General features: G+C 40.0%; 1 protein-coding gene across 1 annotated transcript in view; it reads right to left on the bottom strand.

The window, feature by feature from the left end:
- Positions 1-19,978, bottom strand: part of PCP4 (Purkinje cell protein 4) — a 57,427-nt gene that overhangs the window by 26,949 nt on the left and 10,500 nt on the right. Inside the window, exon 2 of the mRNA XM_068155253.1 lies at positions 8,536-8,587. Within this exon, the coding sequence (XP_068011354.1) occupies positions 8,536-8,587 (52 nt within the window). The remainder of the gene's footprint in view (positions 1-8,535; positions 8,588-19,978) is intronic.

The raw sequence follows: 19,978 nt of genomic DNA on the forward strand, positions 1-19,978 counted from the left end.
CAAGGCTTCTGAAACCCACTCTGAGCACTGAGTCTGAAGGCGCAATTTTGAGCTGGTTCATGCTGCAGCTTTCTTTTTGCAGTCTTAACCTCTCTCTGTTCTTGTCACTAGTTCAGCTAAGGACTAAATTTTAATCAAGTCTGCAACACTCCCGCTGTTCTAAATTCTGGTGCCTGCTTACACAAGGGAGGTTGATAACACCAAATTGCAGGCTAATTTTGGAGCATCGAGCTAAGTGTATTAAGGCAGCTGTGTGCTATAAATTAAAATCTTAAAAACTTTAAGAAAAAAATTATTATTCATTTACCAAATTACTAACATACACAGAACGCTTTTAAGCAGAAAATCATCTTGATTTCATTTGCAAATCTTTTCTGGAAAAGAAAAACAGAATTAAAAAGCAGTCCAGTGTATGAAGGCAGGCAGAGAGCACGTACAGTCAAAAAAGTGACGTTTCGACAACATCCTGTTAACCACTATCGTGCATTGATTGGGTTCCTCCTTCATTTGTCACCTCAAATAAATAAATAAATAAATAAACATGCAGCTGAGCTATACCCACCTCTTGTAGCCTTTTAATCATCTGTTGTTAGTTTCTGAGAACACAGATAGATAGATCTACAACTTGTGCAAGTCAGCCCAGCTCCATGGAGTTCCAGGTTAAATACGCAAGCTTACATAATGCCATTGACTCTAGTCTTGACACAGCCCCAAAAGATCCTTGATGATGTAGGGACAGATTTATTTCAGAAGTAACTTTTACTAGGGTTATCAAGAGATTGGCTTGACCTTTGCCCTTCATTTAGGTTCCTGCCAGCAGCAAAGCAGAACTAAGCATCCCTCTTCTCAGAGTATTGATAACAACAGTTTAAAATGAATGCACATTTCTGGAAGCAAACTAGTGGAAGCTACACGCCAGTCATGGAAAAAAGTCTCATTCTCCCTGCTGCATAGTCAAGGAGCACACTAACAATTACAAGTAGTAGCTGTCAGCTAAGGGCAAAAACTAGAAATCAGAAAGGCCAAACAGAGTTTGAGACTGCACTCAATGGAAATACAAATAAAACCCCAAAAACCTCAAGGACAAAGGAGCACATGAAGATCATTGTGGGTATCCTGAATAGGCTTGGGTCTCAGACTTAAACAGTGTTCTTTCTACCTTGAGTTTTACAGACTCTGTTCTTCCAGGCAAATAATTTCACTGCTTCTCTATGCTACCACCAAACCCGGTTTGACTGACAACACAGCAAGCATTCAAGGAGATGCACACCATGTAATAGAGCTGCAACTCACAGTGATTTCCTTGGGATCCTTCTAATACTGCAGGAACACTGCCGTTCTAATTTCTACCTCCTGCAAAGGTACAGTAGTATACAAGCAAACATACTTCTATAATGTGTGCACTTCTCCCATTTTTAGAAATTCAGCTGAATTTTTGAGTGAAATCAGCTTGAGAGCATCACATGTAAGCAGGGCACAGAAGCTTCCCAAGTTGCATGCAGGCAGCATGTGCAAAACAAAGATCCCATAAACTAATCAAGTTATTCTCATAGCAAGCTGGAAAGAAAAAGATGGACTGGAGCAAACATTGTTATTGTTATCTCTATTTTTAAATACTTGGAAGACACCCAGTTACTGTGGTGCTGAGGACCATATAAGTACCTAGACAGATTAATCTGTAGCAGGAACATTAAATGTAAGGGTTTTTCCATCTCAAAGATACCAGCTAGCTGGGATCTTTTCCTCTAAAGGAAAAGAGAAGTAAAAATATGAAATTTTAAACTCACCTTAAAAAGTGAGTTTAAAAAGGTGAAAATGTTCCTCTACAGTTGTTGCCTTCTGCTTTGTTTTTCCCTCCTGTGAGACTTCTGCATTTAATTTGCTCCCTTGCTACTCTTCTGTCGGATAGGAAACCATTGTTTTCCTTTCCAGTGCAATCCTAGGAAGGAAGAAATCTAAAACAATGTGAGAAAAAGCTGCATAATTAACATTATGTAGCAACACACGCCCTTCATGTGCATAATGCTGTATTTTTTGTGTCAGTAGACAGACTTACTTGGTAGTCATGAGTGTAATTATAAACAATACACAAAATGAAAACTTGCAGAGAATTCCAACGGCAAGACACTGGCCAGACCACCTGAGCACTGCTGGCTCTGCTAATTGAAGAAACTGAATGCAATGTTTCTTGGTTTGTTTTTATTTTTAAATGCTTCTGCCAGAATATTTTAAAATAAAAACTTTCATTGCCAGCTGAAGTAATGCACAATACCAGCAGTAATGCACAGTATCAAATCAGATCCATCAGATAACAGAAGAATAAGAGCAGCATCTGCTGCTTTACAAGTATTACTTAAGTATTATTTAAGTTCGGATTAAGTATGTTCATTGTTCTAAATTCCACCATAGTGGCCTCTCCATGAAACCAGATGGCCACTGCACATGTACAGACACATGTGGGGGCAGGTGAAGTTTCAGTACAGAAGGTGTCTACTTTATCTCAAACACACTTTTTTTTTTCTCCTTAGAAGTTTTTGTTGCTAGACAAACATCAAAAGTAGCTGAAATGAAAAGTCTTGTGAACAATCCTTCACTGTCATCACTGCTCCACATAAATAAGCACACAGTATTCCTCTTGAGAGGACTTATAGTTATCCCTGGCATCCAGAAATGGAAATTCACCTAGGAGAGGAAATTAAGTTCATGTATAATTCCCCTCCCTTCTTTTCAGCATCCTCTCTTGGGAAGATCTGTGAACAATCTGAAAGCCTTGTTATTAAAGGCTGGATCTGTCTTTAGCTGAGACATGTTGGCTGCCTGAAGGGATGAACAGAGACCTTGATAAACAGAGCAGTCTGGGCAAAAGAAGAGAGAGAGACCAGGCAAGGACCTAAGAGCTATCTATTTGGTTTAATTCTGGGTAACCTTAACATGTAGCTGTCCCCAAGAAAGTGCCTGAAATGAAACTTAGCAGATAAAGTTGCCTACAGTGGTTTTGCCATGCCTAGCTATGTCTTGAGATGGGATTCATCTAGAACTGTTTACTTTGAATTCTTCTCCTCTCATCTGAAACACTCTCATCTACAGATCATGGTGCTGCAGTCACACAGGATTTTTACACCTTCCTCAGCCTGAGTGATCTTTACACAATCAAACACAACTTATGTAACTATGCTGAGGGTTCAAACACTTTGATATTTAGGGTTTGTGAAGGTGTTATATTATTTGATGGTTGCATATAAACCTGTGATGGCTGCATATAAACCTGTGATGGCTTCATATAAAACTAGGAATGCTGCTGAGGCACAGACTTCCTAATTTAAGAGATAGGGGATAAGATACGGCAAGTAATTCTCATCTCACTTCCTAAATCCCCTCTAGTACCAGCTAGGTTGTACAAGATATGCAGGGCCCAAGTCTGTACTATAAACTGAAAGAATTGAAAAGAAGACTGTGTGACAGACTGGGAGATATATCCATGAAGCTCCACTTTCAAGGGACAAGAGAATTTTAGGAGACCACCATAGTGACAAGAAGGCAAGGTGATTTTCCTCCTTCTAATATCCAGGAAAACTCAGTTTCATACAATACTCCACATTCTAACTTCTGACTAGTGCTGTGGGGGTAAAATATCAGAGGGAAGTATTCTGAAAGGTTTGGGAGGTTTTTTACATTGATTCAGTACTTTCTTTCTTGCAAGACCCAGTTCATCTTTTGCCATTCAAGCAATATGGGGGGGCGGGGAGGGAAGCGCATAAAGCATTGCAATGCTACAGCTCAGTTACTGTCCTTTCCTGGAACTAAAGAAATGTGACTTCTAGACCCATACAGAGTAAACCATGTTCCATGAGATCCTTTGGATATTTATACAAACTAGCCTTGTGCTCCCTCCCTTTTTTCCCTACATGTGAGTTTAGTTGTAGGGCTGTTCCCAAAACCAGTGCATTTTTACATAGTCATTGGAGAATATTAGTGGAAAATTAATTTTGAGTTCTTAAACAGCTATTTATATTAGACCATACTGCAATAATGATCCTGGCCTCTAGCCAGGAATTATAGCTGTATTAAGCAAAGCACTCTGCATAAATAACTATGAAGATGATTATTCACTCTGTTGGACCTACCAAGATTCTTTATTCCTGAGAGCAATGTGCACAGAGTGCAGAATTTCCCACATTCCTTGAGTAAATGAAGTGCGTGAATGGACTGTGCTTAGTGTGTGCAGCATGCATGTCCTGAGGAAAGCTTAGCAGAAGATCTCTCTTCTACCATGCATGATTATTTCACAATTCTTTACCATTACTGTTGATGCTTTCTGTAAGCATTCAGATGTAAGTGGAGATGACTCCATTTTAGATGCACAAGAATTTACTTTTATTAACTCTGTTCATTTATTGTTATGTAAAGGCATCCTCTTATATACTGCATGGAAAGCAGGAAATACAGAGCGTTTATTCTTGTATAGGTTTCTGACCACGCAAAGCAGAGGTCGTACACTGACAGTATAAGTGCTTGAGAATGAGTAGAAACTGAAAAGAGCTTCACTTTTTCAGTACAACTGACTGTGTAGACCTAACCCACCATGACATGGAAGTTCATGCAAAACCTAATCATTTTCATTTTACTCAGATCCAGGAAGTCATAGAATTCATCACATGGAAAAAATATATATATTCTTATTGTAGATATTCATCTTGCTGAATGAAAAATGGAGTATTCCAAGAAAATTAACAAATATGAATTAACCACATGCCTCGCATATTTTCAGTATGTATCAGGAAAATGAGTGATTCTAAATTTGAAGATAGAAAAAAATGGACTATGTCCAGCAGATTGAGGGAGGTACTCCTCCCCCTCTGCTTTGCCCTGGTGAGGTCACGCCTGGAATATGGCATCCAGTTTTGGGCTCCCCAGTTCAAGAGGAACAGGGATCTACTCAAGAGAGTCCAACAGAGAGCTACCAGGATGAATAAGGGACTGGAGCATGTGCCCTATGAGGAGAGGCTGAGAACCCTGGGGCTTTTTAGTCTGGAGAAGACTGAGAGGGGATTTCATCAATGTTTATAAATATCTGAGGGCTGGGTGTCAAGAAGGAGGGGACAGGCTCTTCTCTGTTGCACCCTGTTATGGGACAAGGGGTAATGGATATAAACTACAATACAGAAGTTTCCACCTCAACATGAGGAGAAACTTCTTCACTGTGAGGGTCACAGAACACTGGAACAGACTCCCCAGAGGGATTGTGGATTCTCCTTCTCTGGAGGCTTTCAAGACCCATCTGGATGTGTTCCTGTGAGAACTGTGCTAGATTCTATGGTCCTGCTCTGGCAGGGGGGTTGGACTCAATGATCTTTGAAGGTCCCTTCCAACCCCTAACATCTTGTGATCCTGTGAATAGTAACTCTTTTAGGAAGACATTAATCACTATCTGGTTTTGATCATAACCTGTAAAAGAACAAGCTACCACTTGTTTAAAAGGTCAAGATGGACAAATGTCACCTAGGGCTTGACCAGCATCTACTGAGGCCATTGAAGCTTAACAGCAAAACTCTGAGTAAAAGTTACTCCAGCATGAGTGACTCAGTACTTATAATACTGGAAAAGCATAAAGAATTACTACACTTGTGGTTAGATAAATCCAAGAAGATATGGTGGTAAGTATTTTATGAAAAATTGTGGAGAGGAGTCCTGCCTGCTAGTGGCCTGTATTCTGGAAGAAAAAGGCTCTTTGTCTACCACAAGTTACCAGCAAGCAGTCTGGAAGACTGTTCAAGAAGACAGTTGAAGAAAGGTAATTGCTGATGAATGAAGGCTGCACATAGCTACAACAATCCATTCATCAACATGACAACCAGTACAGTTTGTGTGTGGAATTTTCCTCTCCCATTATCACAAACTCTTGTCCTATGGCACATCACTTCTTCAAACTACTGGCTTTTCTGAATCTCAGCCTTTCCCATTGCTCATCCCCTGAGACAATTGGCTCAAACAAAGCTGCTAGAATGAGACAGTGCAAGTTCAGCAGACATTGGGACTGCACCTGCATTTTGTGTGTGATCAAATCCTCCACTAGAAAGGAGATCAGCCAAAAGAGACCAGCACAGTGGTGTTAGGAACTAAATACAACTAAGGACATAATGTTGCTAACTAACGAAGGTCAAATAAGTACATGCATTCATAAGTGTCTACCAAAGCTATCACTACTATAAAAGGAATCTTCAGAGATTTAATTTCCCCAAATGCTTTAGTGAAAGCAATGCCATACATGTCATTAATGAGAGAGAGTGCTAATTGCTGTGGTCAGTAGTATTTTCTCCAGTTTTGGGGCAGCCCAGAGGTAGGCCCAAAATGCAAGCAATACTTGAACAAATCTTGCCCCATAATGGTATCTCTACTGTGTGAATCAAAACCTCTGAAAACAGCTGAGCATCTTCATTTGTTATTAGGGCTACTTTTCAGCATCTTTTCTTGATCCTGTAATCAAGAACAAAGACAGTGACCAGACCGGTTGGCCTTTGTAAACATTTTCATGAGGCAAATTGTTTCCTCTGTTTTTTTTTTTTAACAAGATGAACATTTCTCTCTCCTCCCCCCTTTACAAAAAGGGGAAGTTGCCTTTTGACAGGGAAACAAATAGCTGATAACAGCCACAACAGAAATTGAAGATGTGGACATACTGCAGACTTCTGGTCAAAAAAACATAATGGAGGATTTATATTATGTAGGTTTCCAGCACACCCCAGTTTTCAGAGGAAGAAATCACTTCTGCTTGAGTTCTAGCTACAGAGAGCTAATAAGAACAAAGAGTTATACATTTCTGCTTCTTTGATTTAGAATTCAATCTCAGGTTCAATGTTCTGATTCTGCTTTGTTTTCATGCAAGCATGTGGATCAAGGAGATCAGAGGACTCTATTCCATCTCCCCTGCTGCTGCTCTATTTTACATAGGTGACAGGTTTGGGTTATAATTTCATTACAAAAAATAATTGGTATCTATTTGTCTAGGATTAACTGCACATCCATCTGTTTATATTGCACCTAAAGCCGTGCTACAGCTGGAATCGTATGTGATTTAATGATGCAGCCCTTTCCACTTAAAATTCCCTTTGAGAAAAAAAGAAATTGCTTTAAAGAGGCTGCAAGATCAGTAAATCTAAGCTAAACTTGACAAGAGGACCATTTTACTTGGGAAGAAATTCAAGGCAAATGAGCCCAGTTCATAACATACTCAAAACAGTACAGAGAAAAACATGCTCCCCATGCTGCCTGAATGGCTGACATAATTTCGCTTGCTTTCCTTTCCTGTTAACTTGAGAATGCAAATGGCCTCGCTGTCAGGGTACATTTGTTCCCACTAATTCAAGACACTCTAACAAGCCAAAATATTTATTTCTTTTTCCCCAGTCTAATTTGTGTTCTATCATATTGGGAACACCATCTAGAGATTTCATTTACTGTAAGTTTATGCAAACAGCACTTATGGGAAAGTCACCTCACCATAACAGGAAAACTAAGCATAAAGAAGTCTCCGAATGTATTAGGATGTGTTTCCTCCAAGGGCCCTATAATTCTGTTCAGGCCAAATCGTAAAGATCAAAATGTGCATCCAAAATAATTGCTCAGATATCCCATCTCAGAAAAACCGTTGGGTTTTCAGAGGGCAAACTTCTCCCTGCTTTTCAGTAGATGGGATTTTATTACGTTAATTAGAACTTGGTGACCAAACAGAAGCAGACAGCATATTTATATAACTCAATTTTAATCCTGTTCATGAGTGTCTACAAACCGATGCTGCCTCATATTCAGCTGGGCAGAAAACAAAGCAAATCAAGATGTTTTCCTTGAAAAAAAAAATGCTTCTGATGGTAGCTGTATCTTAATAAAGTTATTATTTGTATATAAAGCATTTTTACTTCCTATAGGAAATATAATGATGTTTCAGTTAAAAAGTAACAGCTGTTTTCTCAAAAAATTCAGTCTGACTTTCTTTTCCAATTAGAATTGTTTGAGCTACTTTAGGGGCAGAAATTGGTTCCTGCCAGCATCTTTGGTAAAGTCTGAGAAATACAATGACTCATCCCTTAAAGCAATGGAGCATGAGCCCAGCTTTGCTCATGTAAAAGCCTATCCAACAAAGTCCTTCCATGTGAGCTGCTCTGTCCATAACCTATCTCCAGCAACATTCAAACAAGCTCCATGCAAGTGGTTTCTAACTTTGGTATTTTATTTATGGGCCTAATATTAGGTGAGATGAATCAGACCATAGAAACTGTGGTTTTGAGCAAGTCCTGTGCAATTTGTCTATTCTTGTGCATCTCCATTTACATTGCAGCTGCTTAACCTAGTCTTTGGGTGTCCTTATCACATATACCTAACACTATCTTTTTCTAGTGTCAGTTGGTTTACCATAGTACAGGCTCACAATCCAGTCTCTACTTTAATAGAAGGTTGCTATCTGTCATCTGTCATTCCAGGAAGATAATTTGGCTCAACTTGACTCAATAATCTTCATCAAGAAACACAGTCTACCCTTACCATTCTCACCAGGTGTCTTGTCTTTTCCATTTGTAGCTCCGGCTCCTTGTCTCTATTAGGGAAAATAAAAACAAAACAATTGGTTAGAATGAACTTGAATATGCCTTTTTTCTCCTGGAATTACTAGCAGTTACAGCCTGATCTTTCCTTCATACCTTGAACAGTCATTCACCCTTTTGCAATGTGCCTCTGAAACACAACCAGTCAGAACAGAAATGCTTTTTAGCCATTTGGGTAGATGTATAACTATGTGTGCAACTGAATATAATTATCATATTAGTGATGGGATGTGTAATCAAGTTTCCAGCAGAGCAAGGGTATGAGCTACAGCAGAATACCCCTTCAAGTCCCCGCTGTCTCCATTTCCATGACTCTTCCGAGCTGACTTTCAACAGAAAACTCACCTTTCCACTTTGGCCACATGTGACTTTCCCAGATTTAAGTCACCCTGCAAAGTAATGTGTGGCAAACACCAAACAGTCCAACTAAATGTTCACAGTGGCAGGGCTGCATTACTGCAGTTATACTGCTAGGCAGCTTTCTAGCTTACAAATGTTTGCTCTATGAAAATTATGGTGCATTTCCACAGAAAGCATACCACAGGTGGAATTACGATACTTCAGCAAGAATGGCAAAACTGGCATATCTTATGCAAAAACACAATTGTGTGTAGTACTGAGACAGGCTAAAGAATTCATCCTTTAGAGTCTACATGTTAAAAACTAGGAGTATTAAACTGAGTGAATAAATCCAGCTGCATTCAGCCATCAGCAGCACCATATTCCCACGCATCAGTAAACAGCACTGCTAATAAAATGATTTGTACCAAAATATCGATTCTCTTATAAAAATTCATGCAGGTGTATTTGTCTAAATGTATTTACTCTTGAATATCTGGTTAAAATCTTCTCTACTACTCTGGTTTCTATCAGCACAGCAGTGGTATTTTCAGGGTATTCTGTCTATGTGGAGCTAATCATGATGTAAATACAAAATCTACATATGTACTTTTAGCTCTTATTATAGAAACCAGAGAGGAAAACAAAGGTCTTCAGACCCTTCAGAAGAATGCAGAAGAGCTACTATGATCTAGCAAGCACTCCCATGCCAGTGATGGTGCTTCTTTTCTTCTCCGTGATAGACTTCAGTGCATATAACTCTGCTCTACTGGCTGTATCTCATCTCCTGTACAATGAGATAGGCTATCCCTAGCAAAAGCAACTGAGCCTCTAACAACAGCTACAGTCTCCCCATATGATGAAAATATATTTGTTTCTCCCTGGAGCCTCAAGGCTAAGACAGGAGAGAAAACTTGGCCAATAACAAAGAAAGAGATTCTGAAGGGAGGAATATTTTTTTTACAAAAGCAGAAGTTACCAACAGCCAGAAATGAATTAAATCTATTCAGTGACCAGTTCTGCTAAAGATAAACCTTTTGTGAAGTTTGATTAATATCTCCATATTTCAATGCACTTTTGAAAATAGATTTTAGTGCTAATTTATTGGGACCTCCAAAAAAAGCCAAAATACTGATCTTTTCCAGTCTATAAAATCAAAAGTATATTGCTTTTTAAATCTCCTATTTTTAAAAGCTTTTCCAAGTTGTCTTATTTCCTGGGTGTTTCACGCTGTGCTACTTAGCCTTTATGAAATCTTCTCTTTCCTCCCTAGACTATACCTGTCAAGTTTGGTCTGCTGTTGATGGAATGCTAGAATATCGATTCACACATTTGTTTCATGTCTCAGGGTGCCCCCTCAGGGAGATAGGAAAGTTGTAAAAGAAAACAAATCAAAACTTGGCTTTGGTCAATGAAGACTTGCATACACATGAGGTCAAGATCTTTTTCTACAAGTCTGAAATCAGTTTAAGTATTCAATAACCTTACATTTGATTGGTGACCATTGGACATGCATAGAATGAAGCCTGGAAGTCTGCCAGGTGAGCTTTTGATAGTCTTTCCTTCGGTTACATACATATTTTGATCTATAAGCACTGTGCTATCTTCCAAGTGAGTGCAATGGATTTGAAAGTGAAAATAAGATTCTCATTAGCAAGGCACTGAAACTTATGAAAACCCATATACAATGTGGTCATCCATCTGCAAGGCCTTCAGCCTTTTATTTCAATACATTTGATGGACCTAAGTTCTAAAACATTTTTGAGATGCTAGAGCTTCTTGCTTTTGTCATTCACCTCTCACACTGCTACCACAGGCTGCAAAACAAAGCTTTGCTTTTTAATGTCCTTCAGAATACAAGAGCAGTGCACATCAGGAGTCACAAGGGGTATTTTCAAGTAGAATAGAATAGAACAGACTTAACCAGGTTGGAAAAGAACTTTGAGATCATTGATTCCAACCTATCATCTGACATTATCTAATCAACTAAACCATGGCACCAAGCGCCCCATCCAGTAGCAATGGATGAAAACACTCCAAAAGCTATAAAACAAATTGAAGTAGATTAAATATAAGAGAAACAATATTAATTTCTGGGATTTGTTTTTAAGCAGAAAGTCGAAAGTGTTTGCTCTATTTTAGAAGATAAAAGCAGTCTGATGCTTTCTATTTCCTATAACTTGTAGCCTGCTTCCTTCATTCAAAGATTGCTTCTCAAATTCCTCAGCATTTTCTAAGGCAAGCAGTACAACAGTATTGAATAAACTCTCCACTAGGCATTGAAGAAGAAACATCATAGACAAAATGAACATGAGTGCAAACCATAATGATTATACAGTAAAACAGGATAAACAGTTTTGTTGCCATGTTGCGTAGGAGGAAGCATAGTTTGTGACCACTTGAGGCTATATCAATTTTTAACTCACTGGTTTTAGAGAACATCAAAGGCACATCATTAAAAACATCTCCAAAAAATCAAAGTCACTCCCAATTTGTCAGAAGAAGAAGGAAAAAGGACTACTGTCATATGCTGAAAATCCCAGTAAGAGGAGAACAGGTTTACTTTCCTGTTAAATTCTCAGTGCTGCACGTATCAGCTAGTTAATGCAATATGAAAAACTCCACTAAATTAATCCCCTAGGTGTACAAACTAAGGTCAAAAGTGAATTGGCAGCCTAGAGGACTTTTCCAGAAGAATGTTAAATTACTGCAGCAGCTTTTCTACTCATTCTTCTAAACCCTCCTGCACCCTCAAGCTTAATTTTTGCTTTTAATCTTACATTCTGTTCTTGTCTTGAAATAGCCTGACCTTTTCAGCTTTGCTTCCAATTAGCACTTCAGTGTTTGGGAGCATAGCCAGGTGTTGATTACAGAATTTCTGGGGGCAAAGGGGTTGTTTGTTTTTCAATGAGCTACAGGAAACCCAAAATCAGGGACATGAAACTGACAGAAAAATCTGACAAATGGGCCCTTGTGGTAATAACATTATTCTGCTGCTTCATCTCAGTGCAGGGCCAACCAGGTGCAGTAGGCTGCACCCCCGTAAAGCAGCGTGGCTGCAGATTTTCAAAGGTGTATCTTTCTACGCTGAAGAATGAAAGAGCACCCAAGAGTAAAATTAAGAGAATAAAAACAGTGGGAAGTTTTTGTAAAGTGAACAGCAGAGTCAGTGTAGACTTGACTCAGGACAAAAAGAATTAATAATTTCATTGACACACATGAAATGTAATTAGGATGTTCTGTACGTAGCGACAAGAGGAACAGCGCTGAAATCTGTGTGTTGGTTTGCTATCAGGTCCGTCCCTAACAAACGGCAGAAGAACATACATGTTGCTACAATACAGCACAAAAATGGCTGTCAGTCTGCCAGCTGTGTGCCAAGCAAGCCTTTATTCTCCACTACTCTCTGTTCTCCATACAAAGTTTTCCTCTGTGAAAGATAGAAATTGAATCAAACTGAAGTATTTGACAAGTGCCTTACTTTTCATAGCCTTCTGCCTTAAATAGTTCAAATGCTTGGGCCTTAAAAAAATATATATTGAAAAACCACATTTTAGAAATTTATAAAGTTAATAACTCTTCTGCAGATAAAAAGGTCACTGTAAATATCTGCTCAAGGACTTTCCAAAGAAAGCTTCCTAGGCAACAGCAGAATCATGAGATACAGATATTTCTACTTGCTGTTTCTCAGGACTAAGTACTTCTTGCATAGCTCCTCGAATTAGGACAATTAGGCTTAATTTCATCCAGGAACAGCATAAAGTTCTTACAAGCTGACCTTTATTCAGTATTGATCTTTGAAGATATTGAGAGTTTTAAACTACAGAAGAAAGCTTCAACTGAGGCTCATTAGATTATAGGCAAATCCCAAAGCATACTTATTATATAACCATTACTGCCTGAGGGTTCAGAGCACATTTTTTTTTCTAGTTCCCTGCAAGTAGAATTTTGAGGAATGCTCATCATCCACACTTAACAAGTACACCTCCTATAAACTAAAGAATTAGAGAAATCAGGATTAAAAAAATACCCACAGGACAGAAGACTGAAACGTGGGATGTACACTGCCCAGTCTCCTGCCCAGACATGCTAAACCAACTCTCTGATTCTAAGCACAGAGTTTTCCATGCTTTTTAACATCAGGTATAAATTTGCTATTGGAAAAAAAAACAACTACCACACAACACGGAAAGATAATGCATTTACCTGAAAAACAAGCACTGGGCATTGAGGGAAACATTAGCTACTGCCCAAAGGATCGATACATGGTGCCTGTGTGCCACTTGAAAATAATGACGTGATGAGGTGATATCCTGAGCCAACTGAAATCGATGGGAATTCTGTAATTGCTTTTCTTTCACACTAGCAAAGTACACTATCTGGATGTCAGAAAGTAAATGAAGATACAATATTTAAGTACAGGCAAGATTCAAGCAGCTATGATCTGGGATGAGTGAATACACTCTGTAGAATTCAAGATTTCAGAGTAATTAGGTTAAACTCTTCTTTACCAGAGATTTGTTTGACTGTTTGACAACCTCTCTCTAATGTCACATCTTGACTTAGCAGTCAGTGTTTCACACATTTAAGAGTGAGCAACATTACTCTTAACCACAAGACAGTACATATTTGATTAAAAAAATAAAAGTAATTATTACAATATTTTTTAAAGTATTTAATTAAACAACTAAAAATATAAAAAAAAAAACATTTTTTAAAAACCAGAACCAGACCAAACAAACAAAAAAACCCACAACAACAAAAAATATTCTGTTCACTGGGAATTCAGGGAATACTTGGCCTCTAAGTAATGGGACTGGAAGTTTAACACCACAGTATTTTTTGGAACTATATATTAAAAAGCACAAAGATGAACAGCTGGGAGGGAAAGCCTGTAGCTGGAGAGCCCTGCACAAATTCTGCCATTTCACTTGCTTTTTCCTATTATAAAACTGCTCTGTGATACAGCCAGATGGCACATCTCAAACCAACTTCTGTTACCTATAGATTCATTCACATCAGTTACAGCAAATCACCTGAAGGACATCTGCAGGTGGAACTGACAAATCCTAGAGAGAAGGTTGAATGTAGTAATGAAAATTACATTCAAAGGTATCACAGTACATTAGAGGTTGGAAGGGACCTCCAGAGATCATCAAGTCCAACCCCAAGGTACATAAGTAAGCTCTCCTCACTGGTCTGCTTGTGCCTCCTTTACAAGTTCCTCCATTTTCCCCCCCACATTTTTAATAGACAGGGTACTGGATGTCCTTCCAAGCATCCTTCAAAGCCCACATTTAAGGTAATTGAATCACGTACAGAACATCTGGGCAGTATTTTGTCTGAACAATGAGGAAAAATATTCATGTTCTGTCTTAGCATAGGCTAGAATGGTTTGTGTTAGAAGGGACCTTAAAGATCATCTAGTCACATACCTCCTGCCATGGGCTGGGGCACCTTCCACTAGATTAGGCTGCACCTTGAGTCCTGTGTCCAGTTCTGGGCCCCTCAGTTTAAGAAGGACATCGAGACACTTGAACGTGTCCAGAGAAGGGCAACAAGGCTGGGGAGAGGCCTTGAGCACAGCCCTGTGAGGAGAGGCTGAGGGAGCTGGGGTTGTTTAGCCTGGAGAAGAGGAGGCTCAGGGGTGACCTCATTGCCCTCTACAACTACCTGAAGGGTGGTTGTAGCCAGGAAGGGGTTGGCCTCTTCTCCCAGGCAACCAGCACCAGAACAAGGGGACACAGTCTCAAGCTGTGCCAGGGGAGGTTTAGACTGGAGGTCAGGAGAAAGTTCTTCACCGAGCGAGTCATTCGTCATTGGAATGTGCTGCCTGTGGAGGTGGTGGAGTCACCGTCCCTGGAGGCGTTCAAGAGGGGATTGGATGTGGCACTTGGTGCCATGGTCTAGTCATGAGGTCTGTGTTGATAGGTTGGACTTGATGATCCTCGAGGTCTCTTCCAACCTTAGTTATTCTGTGATACTGTGATATTAAGTTGCTCAAAGGCCCATCCACTCTGGCCTGGAACATTTCCAGAGTGGGAGTATTCACAACTTCTCTGGACAACCTGTCTCAGCATCACCGCTTACACATGCTTGTTAGGTATCACTGATCACATTTTCTGGGCAACTGACTGAAAGGAATGATATCTAGTAACATGTACTTCAGTACACAGGAGTCTGCTCCTGGTTGTGATCAAGCTTACATGACTCATAGAAGCAGCTTTCTGGAGACTACCACTTTTGCCTGGCTGCTTTCTCCCTAGGATCTCGGCTCATTAACATATGGCCTCTACTCTCACCTATGCAGCACATAACAGCAATTTTCTGCAAACAGTTTTCTGTCTGTCTTACATTGCCAGGTCAGCATAACAGTGTCAGAGTATGAGTGCCAGAATCCATCTTTCAATACTGGCTGTCAAAACCAAACAATCCCTGGCACTCTGACAATTCCTGTAATTATCCTCATAGGTCAAACAGTGTTCCACTTGACTAGCTCTTGAATTTCCCTAAGTTTATTAAGGCACTCCTTTAGCTATTTCAATAAGTTAGAACTCCACAGGTGGGCTGAAATCAAATGATGGTATTCAAACTGCAGTAGGCACAGTGGCCAGCACTAGTTTGCTATGACTTGTAGTCACTGAAGGCACATGACTATGCACACCGTCATCCCAGAACCCACAGTAATGGTTGTCAGAAATTAACAAGGGTGTGGATAACTACAGATTATTTTCCTTCTAGACTCTGTTGAAAAGTGCCTGGCTCTTTTGCTGTTGCAATGATCTGGACAAGATACAAGCTCTTGCAATTTCCTGTCATCTTTCTATAAAGGACAAAACATTCCTATCCTTGAATCTTTGACAGTCATTTACACCACTGCAAATTAAGTCTCAAGAACTACTTTCAAATACAGAAGACAGGCACTACAGTCAAGCTACAGCTGTCCATTTAAGCTGCACCCCATAGGAAAAAGCAGATTTCCAGGCTGACTGCTGGTGTACTGGGTGTTGCATTTCCCAAGGGAAGAGGGCAGAAAGGATTAGGTTCCATTCACTCAGGGTGAATACACAAGACAGCACAAGGAGACGTGCTGGTAGAAGGTCTTAGTCCTCCTGCTGATTCACTGAATAACCAGACACACACACACCAAAAAAAAAAAAAAAATCAATGAGAACTGAAGAAGTGACCTTGAAGCTGGGGCTTCTTGGAGTAGTCAAAAGACAAGGTTGCAGTCCCTGCTCCTGGGTTATTTCATCTGCGATGTGGTCACTGTCCATGTAAAACAAGTCTATACATTACACCCAATGGGCAGAGTGCCTTCATCACTAGATTGCTTACAGATTTAAGGCACTTGCCTCAATTTAAGGTGTCTTTTGTTCACTTTTGTCCAGATAGAGCTTTTTGCTTGAGGCAAGTCCTCAGAACAGGCATTTCTGAGTGTACACAGAGCTTCAGCACACAGCACAATTTCAGGTTACGTAAAGAGACACCTGATGAAAATGGGCAGAGAATCACTGCCTGGAATATCAAAACCCACTTAGTGATGTTTTTCAATATGTTAATAGCACACAAAAAAGAACTTTCACTATGCCCCACTTTTGCCAATGCTGGGCTGCAATTTATAAATCAACACAGTGAGAACCTGCTGATTTTGTATTCAGATTCAATGTAATGTTCTGAACAGAGTATGCACACCATCACCACATGCACAAACAGTAGCTTGTTTAATATATAGGTTATTAACATATTTTGAATTAAAACATTATTAAGCAGCTATTTCTCCAAAGACATTGTAATCACAATATTATTTTTTTTCTGAGGCAGGGATTAATGGAATCTTTGAAGTTAATTTTGAAAGCAGCTGCAAGAATGTGTTTCCCAAATCCTGTTAATTACCGTGCCGGCCATGAGAAGTAATCCTTCTTTACTGCAGGAAATGAAGGATTTGATCCTGCAAGGCTTATTTACAGGGGTAACTCATATGTGAGCAAGTAGTCATCTTCAATTCAGCACAATTACTCACACAAGTACAGTTGGAACCTCAGTGTGGAGGTTCTCTGAACTGCGTGTTAGGCTTTGTTTAGCAAAGGACAAAGAGGATAAAATCAGCTACAGAACAAGCCTTCTCACACAAGTTGCCAAAAAAATTACCTCAGCTCTTTTTTGGACATGGGTGATACAGTCATCCTAATTACACTGAAAACAGATAAAGAAGAAACATCAAGGTGAACCACAAGGAATATGGGAGTTACATAAAAATTGATTAATCTAGATGGCATACATGAAAAATGATTGAGGTTAGGGTGGCCTCTTTCTTTTCTCCTATTATTTCTTATCTATCGCTAGCATCAGACCTGGCACTACAGCTCCAGAAAGGACATTTTTGGACAGGAAATATGCCTTCAGAACTCCTGCTTCCCAGTCTAGCCCAATCCAGCCACACCTTCCCATCTCCAAGGCCTGGTTTGTTTGGATACAATTGTTTGCAAGGTCATACAGAAAATAGGAACACTAAAATTATTCAAGCTAAAAATAATCCTTCAGCAGAGCTGTGTTGAAAACAACCATTGAAATGATCCAGATAAAATGATCTGCTGATCATTTCAGTAAAGTAGTTGATGTCTGATCCACAGTTTTACCAGGGCAATGGAACAAGCAAATGATACCCTGGGGAGGGGACATGGCCATTTTGTTCTGGGAACTGAAAAGGCGGAGCATGTCAGCACTTCCTGCCATGAAACATAGCATGCTGCATCTCCTTATGATGTTGCAGTCTTGGCTCTGCAACAGAGCAAATTGTGGTACAACCATGCAGCCTGAATTATCAGCCTTGGCCACTGATGCAGATAATACAGACAATTAATTGCAACTGACTGTGGCACCCAATTTTGAGCAAACAAGAACCCTGGGAATCAGGAAAAAGCATTAAGATTCAGATTTTGGGTATCCTTTAATATTAGCATTCCCAGATAGGGAGAATGCTCTATGACAATTAAAGGGTCAAGGTCCATGCCTAGGCATAACAAGTGATTATGAATGAGGCTTTTTGCTAACAAATATTTACTTTGTATTTCATTTTTCCAAAGCTTTCTGACATTTAGGGTAATTTAATTTGCTGAGCTACAAATCCAGCTGTAATTGAGTTAGAGGCTGTCTTCAAGGGACAGCCCAAGTTATTAATAGCAAGTCTGCACTGACAAATTGCTTCATATCTGATCATATTGGCTATCATTATTAAAGCAGGCTGCTTCTTCCTAGACCAGAAAATTTCTAGTGCTTTTTCTGTTGGCATTTGGTTTTATTTCCAGTTGTACCATTAACATTTTTGCTCTCACTTTATTCCTATTTCCCTACATATTTCAGAGGTAAACAGATGTTATTACAGTCTGTTACCCTGCACTAGTAACTGGCAAGCCAGGTTTTTAAAAGGTATTAATTATGGCGGTTTCAAGTTGCTGTGCAAAGAGTGCCTTTACCCTAGGGTAAAGCCTTCTGAATTTCCAGACAAGGGGAAGTGGCAATGATGTTTATGCATCATTCACTCTACTGAAACCCTGGGGCAGCCAGTCTAGTCACAGAGAGCAACTCTGAGCAGCCCTCCAGCCATCTGCAGTTATGACAGTAACTTCTTTAGGGCTATTCCAGCAGCAGGGAAATCACTGGACCGAGTGCGTGTTGCAGCCTTGGCAACACACCCTGCCCAGGAGCTGCACAGAGATGATCTAAACCTGTTATTGCTGTCTCTGTGCCATCAGGAGATTCAGGGAAGGCAACCCTGAACTGGCTGCTGAAGCTGCCTTGAAATTGGACCTCATTTGACAAAAGATTTGTCCCACATTGTATCAAAAACAACCCACTGAGACTTTGGGGGAGATGCTTTGTTCAATGTGTGATGCAGTTCAAGGCAAAGGTGTCTTGGCACTGTGCGTCTGAACTACAGGCAAGCTATTAGAAACACCCCTGCTGTACTTAAAAGGAAAATGGACAGGGTGATGCACAAGGTCACCTTGGTTGCCAGGAATCAGGGACAGAAATCAAATAAGCTTACCTACAGCAAGCAGAAGAAAATCCAGGTCACTGGCAAAAAAACAGGTATTTCCACAAATCAGAAGCTCCCAGGACCCTGTAGCTGCTCAGTGAAATTGATGCTGCTATCAGTTTCATTGCTAATAGTAGCAGAGAGAATAAGAAGCCAACTTTCACTGAGCAGTTGTGGGTAGTTCCCAGGATCCCCAGCCCCAGGACAGACCCACCAGGGGACCCACCCTAAAAGTGAATGCTGTACAGGTCCTGTAGTGCACTAGCCATGGATTTGAGTCCAGCAAAAACAAGGTTAGATTCAGTGAAACCTCCCCAGCAGTTCCCAACATTTTCTCCAGAGGACTGTGCTCTGCAATTCAAGTTCAATGAAAACCTGCAACTTTCTCCACTCCAAGTAGTCAGACATTTCTGTCTGCAGTCTCCCATTATGAAGCAGACTCCATTCTGCACTTGCATCTAAAGTGAAAGAAAAGCATTACCCAACTAGACATTTTCACCTTATTCACTCACGAACATGGGAAATCATCATGCAATGCCATTAAAAAGGACTTTAATGTACTCCTTCAGAAAACATTCAGGGCATTCATCATGTTCCTATTCTGACATCCTGTAACTAGACAGAAAATAGTTTCCTTAGATGTTTCATGCAGAAAGCAGATAACATTCACTTGGATCCAGATGTGTGCTGCCTGACACACTGCAGTCACACACAGCTATTAAAGGCTTTCATGGCATGACCTCAAGAGATGTTACTAGAATTCAGACAATTTGCACTTTTCTTTTTTTTTGCAGTTTCCAACATGAATGCTAGATTCATAGGTTCATAGAATGGTTTGGGTTGGAAGGGACCTTGAAGATCATCTAATTTCATGGGCAGGGACGCCTTCCACTAGACCAGGGTGCTCAAGGCCTCATGCAACCTGGCCTCAAGCACCTCCAGGGAAGGGGCATCCATTATCTCCCTGAGCAACCTGTGTTAGTGTCTCACCACCCTTACTGTAATT

This window comes from Melanerpes formicivorus, unplaced genomic scaffold (assembly GCF_026170545.1).
Source record: "Melanerpes formicivorus ecotype bairdi unplaced genomic scaffold, bMelFor1.0.p_v2 SCAF_30, whole genome shotgun sequence".
Lineage (NCBI taxonomy): Eukaryota > Metazoa > Chordata > Aves > Piciformes > Picidae > Melanerpes > Melanerpes formicivorus.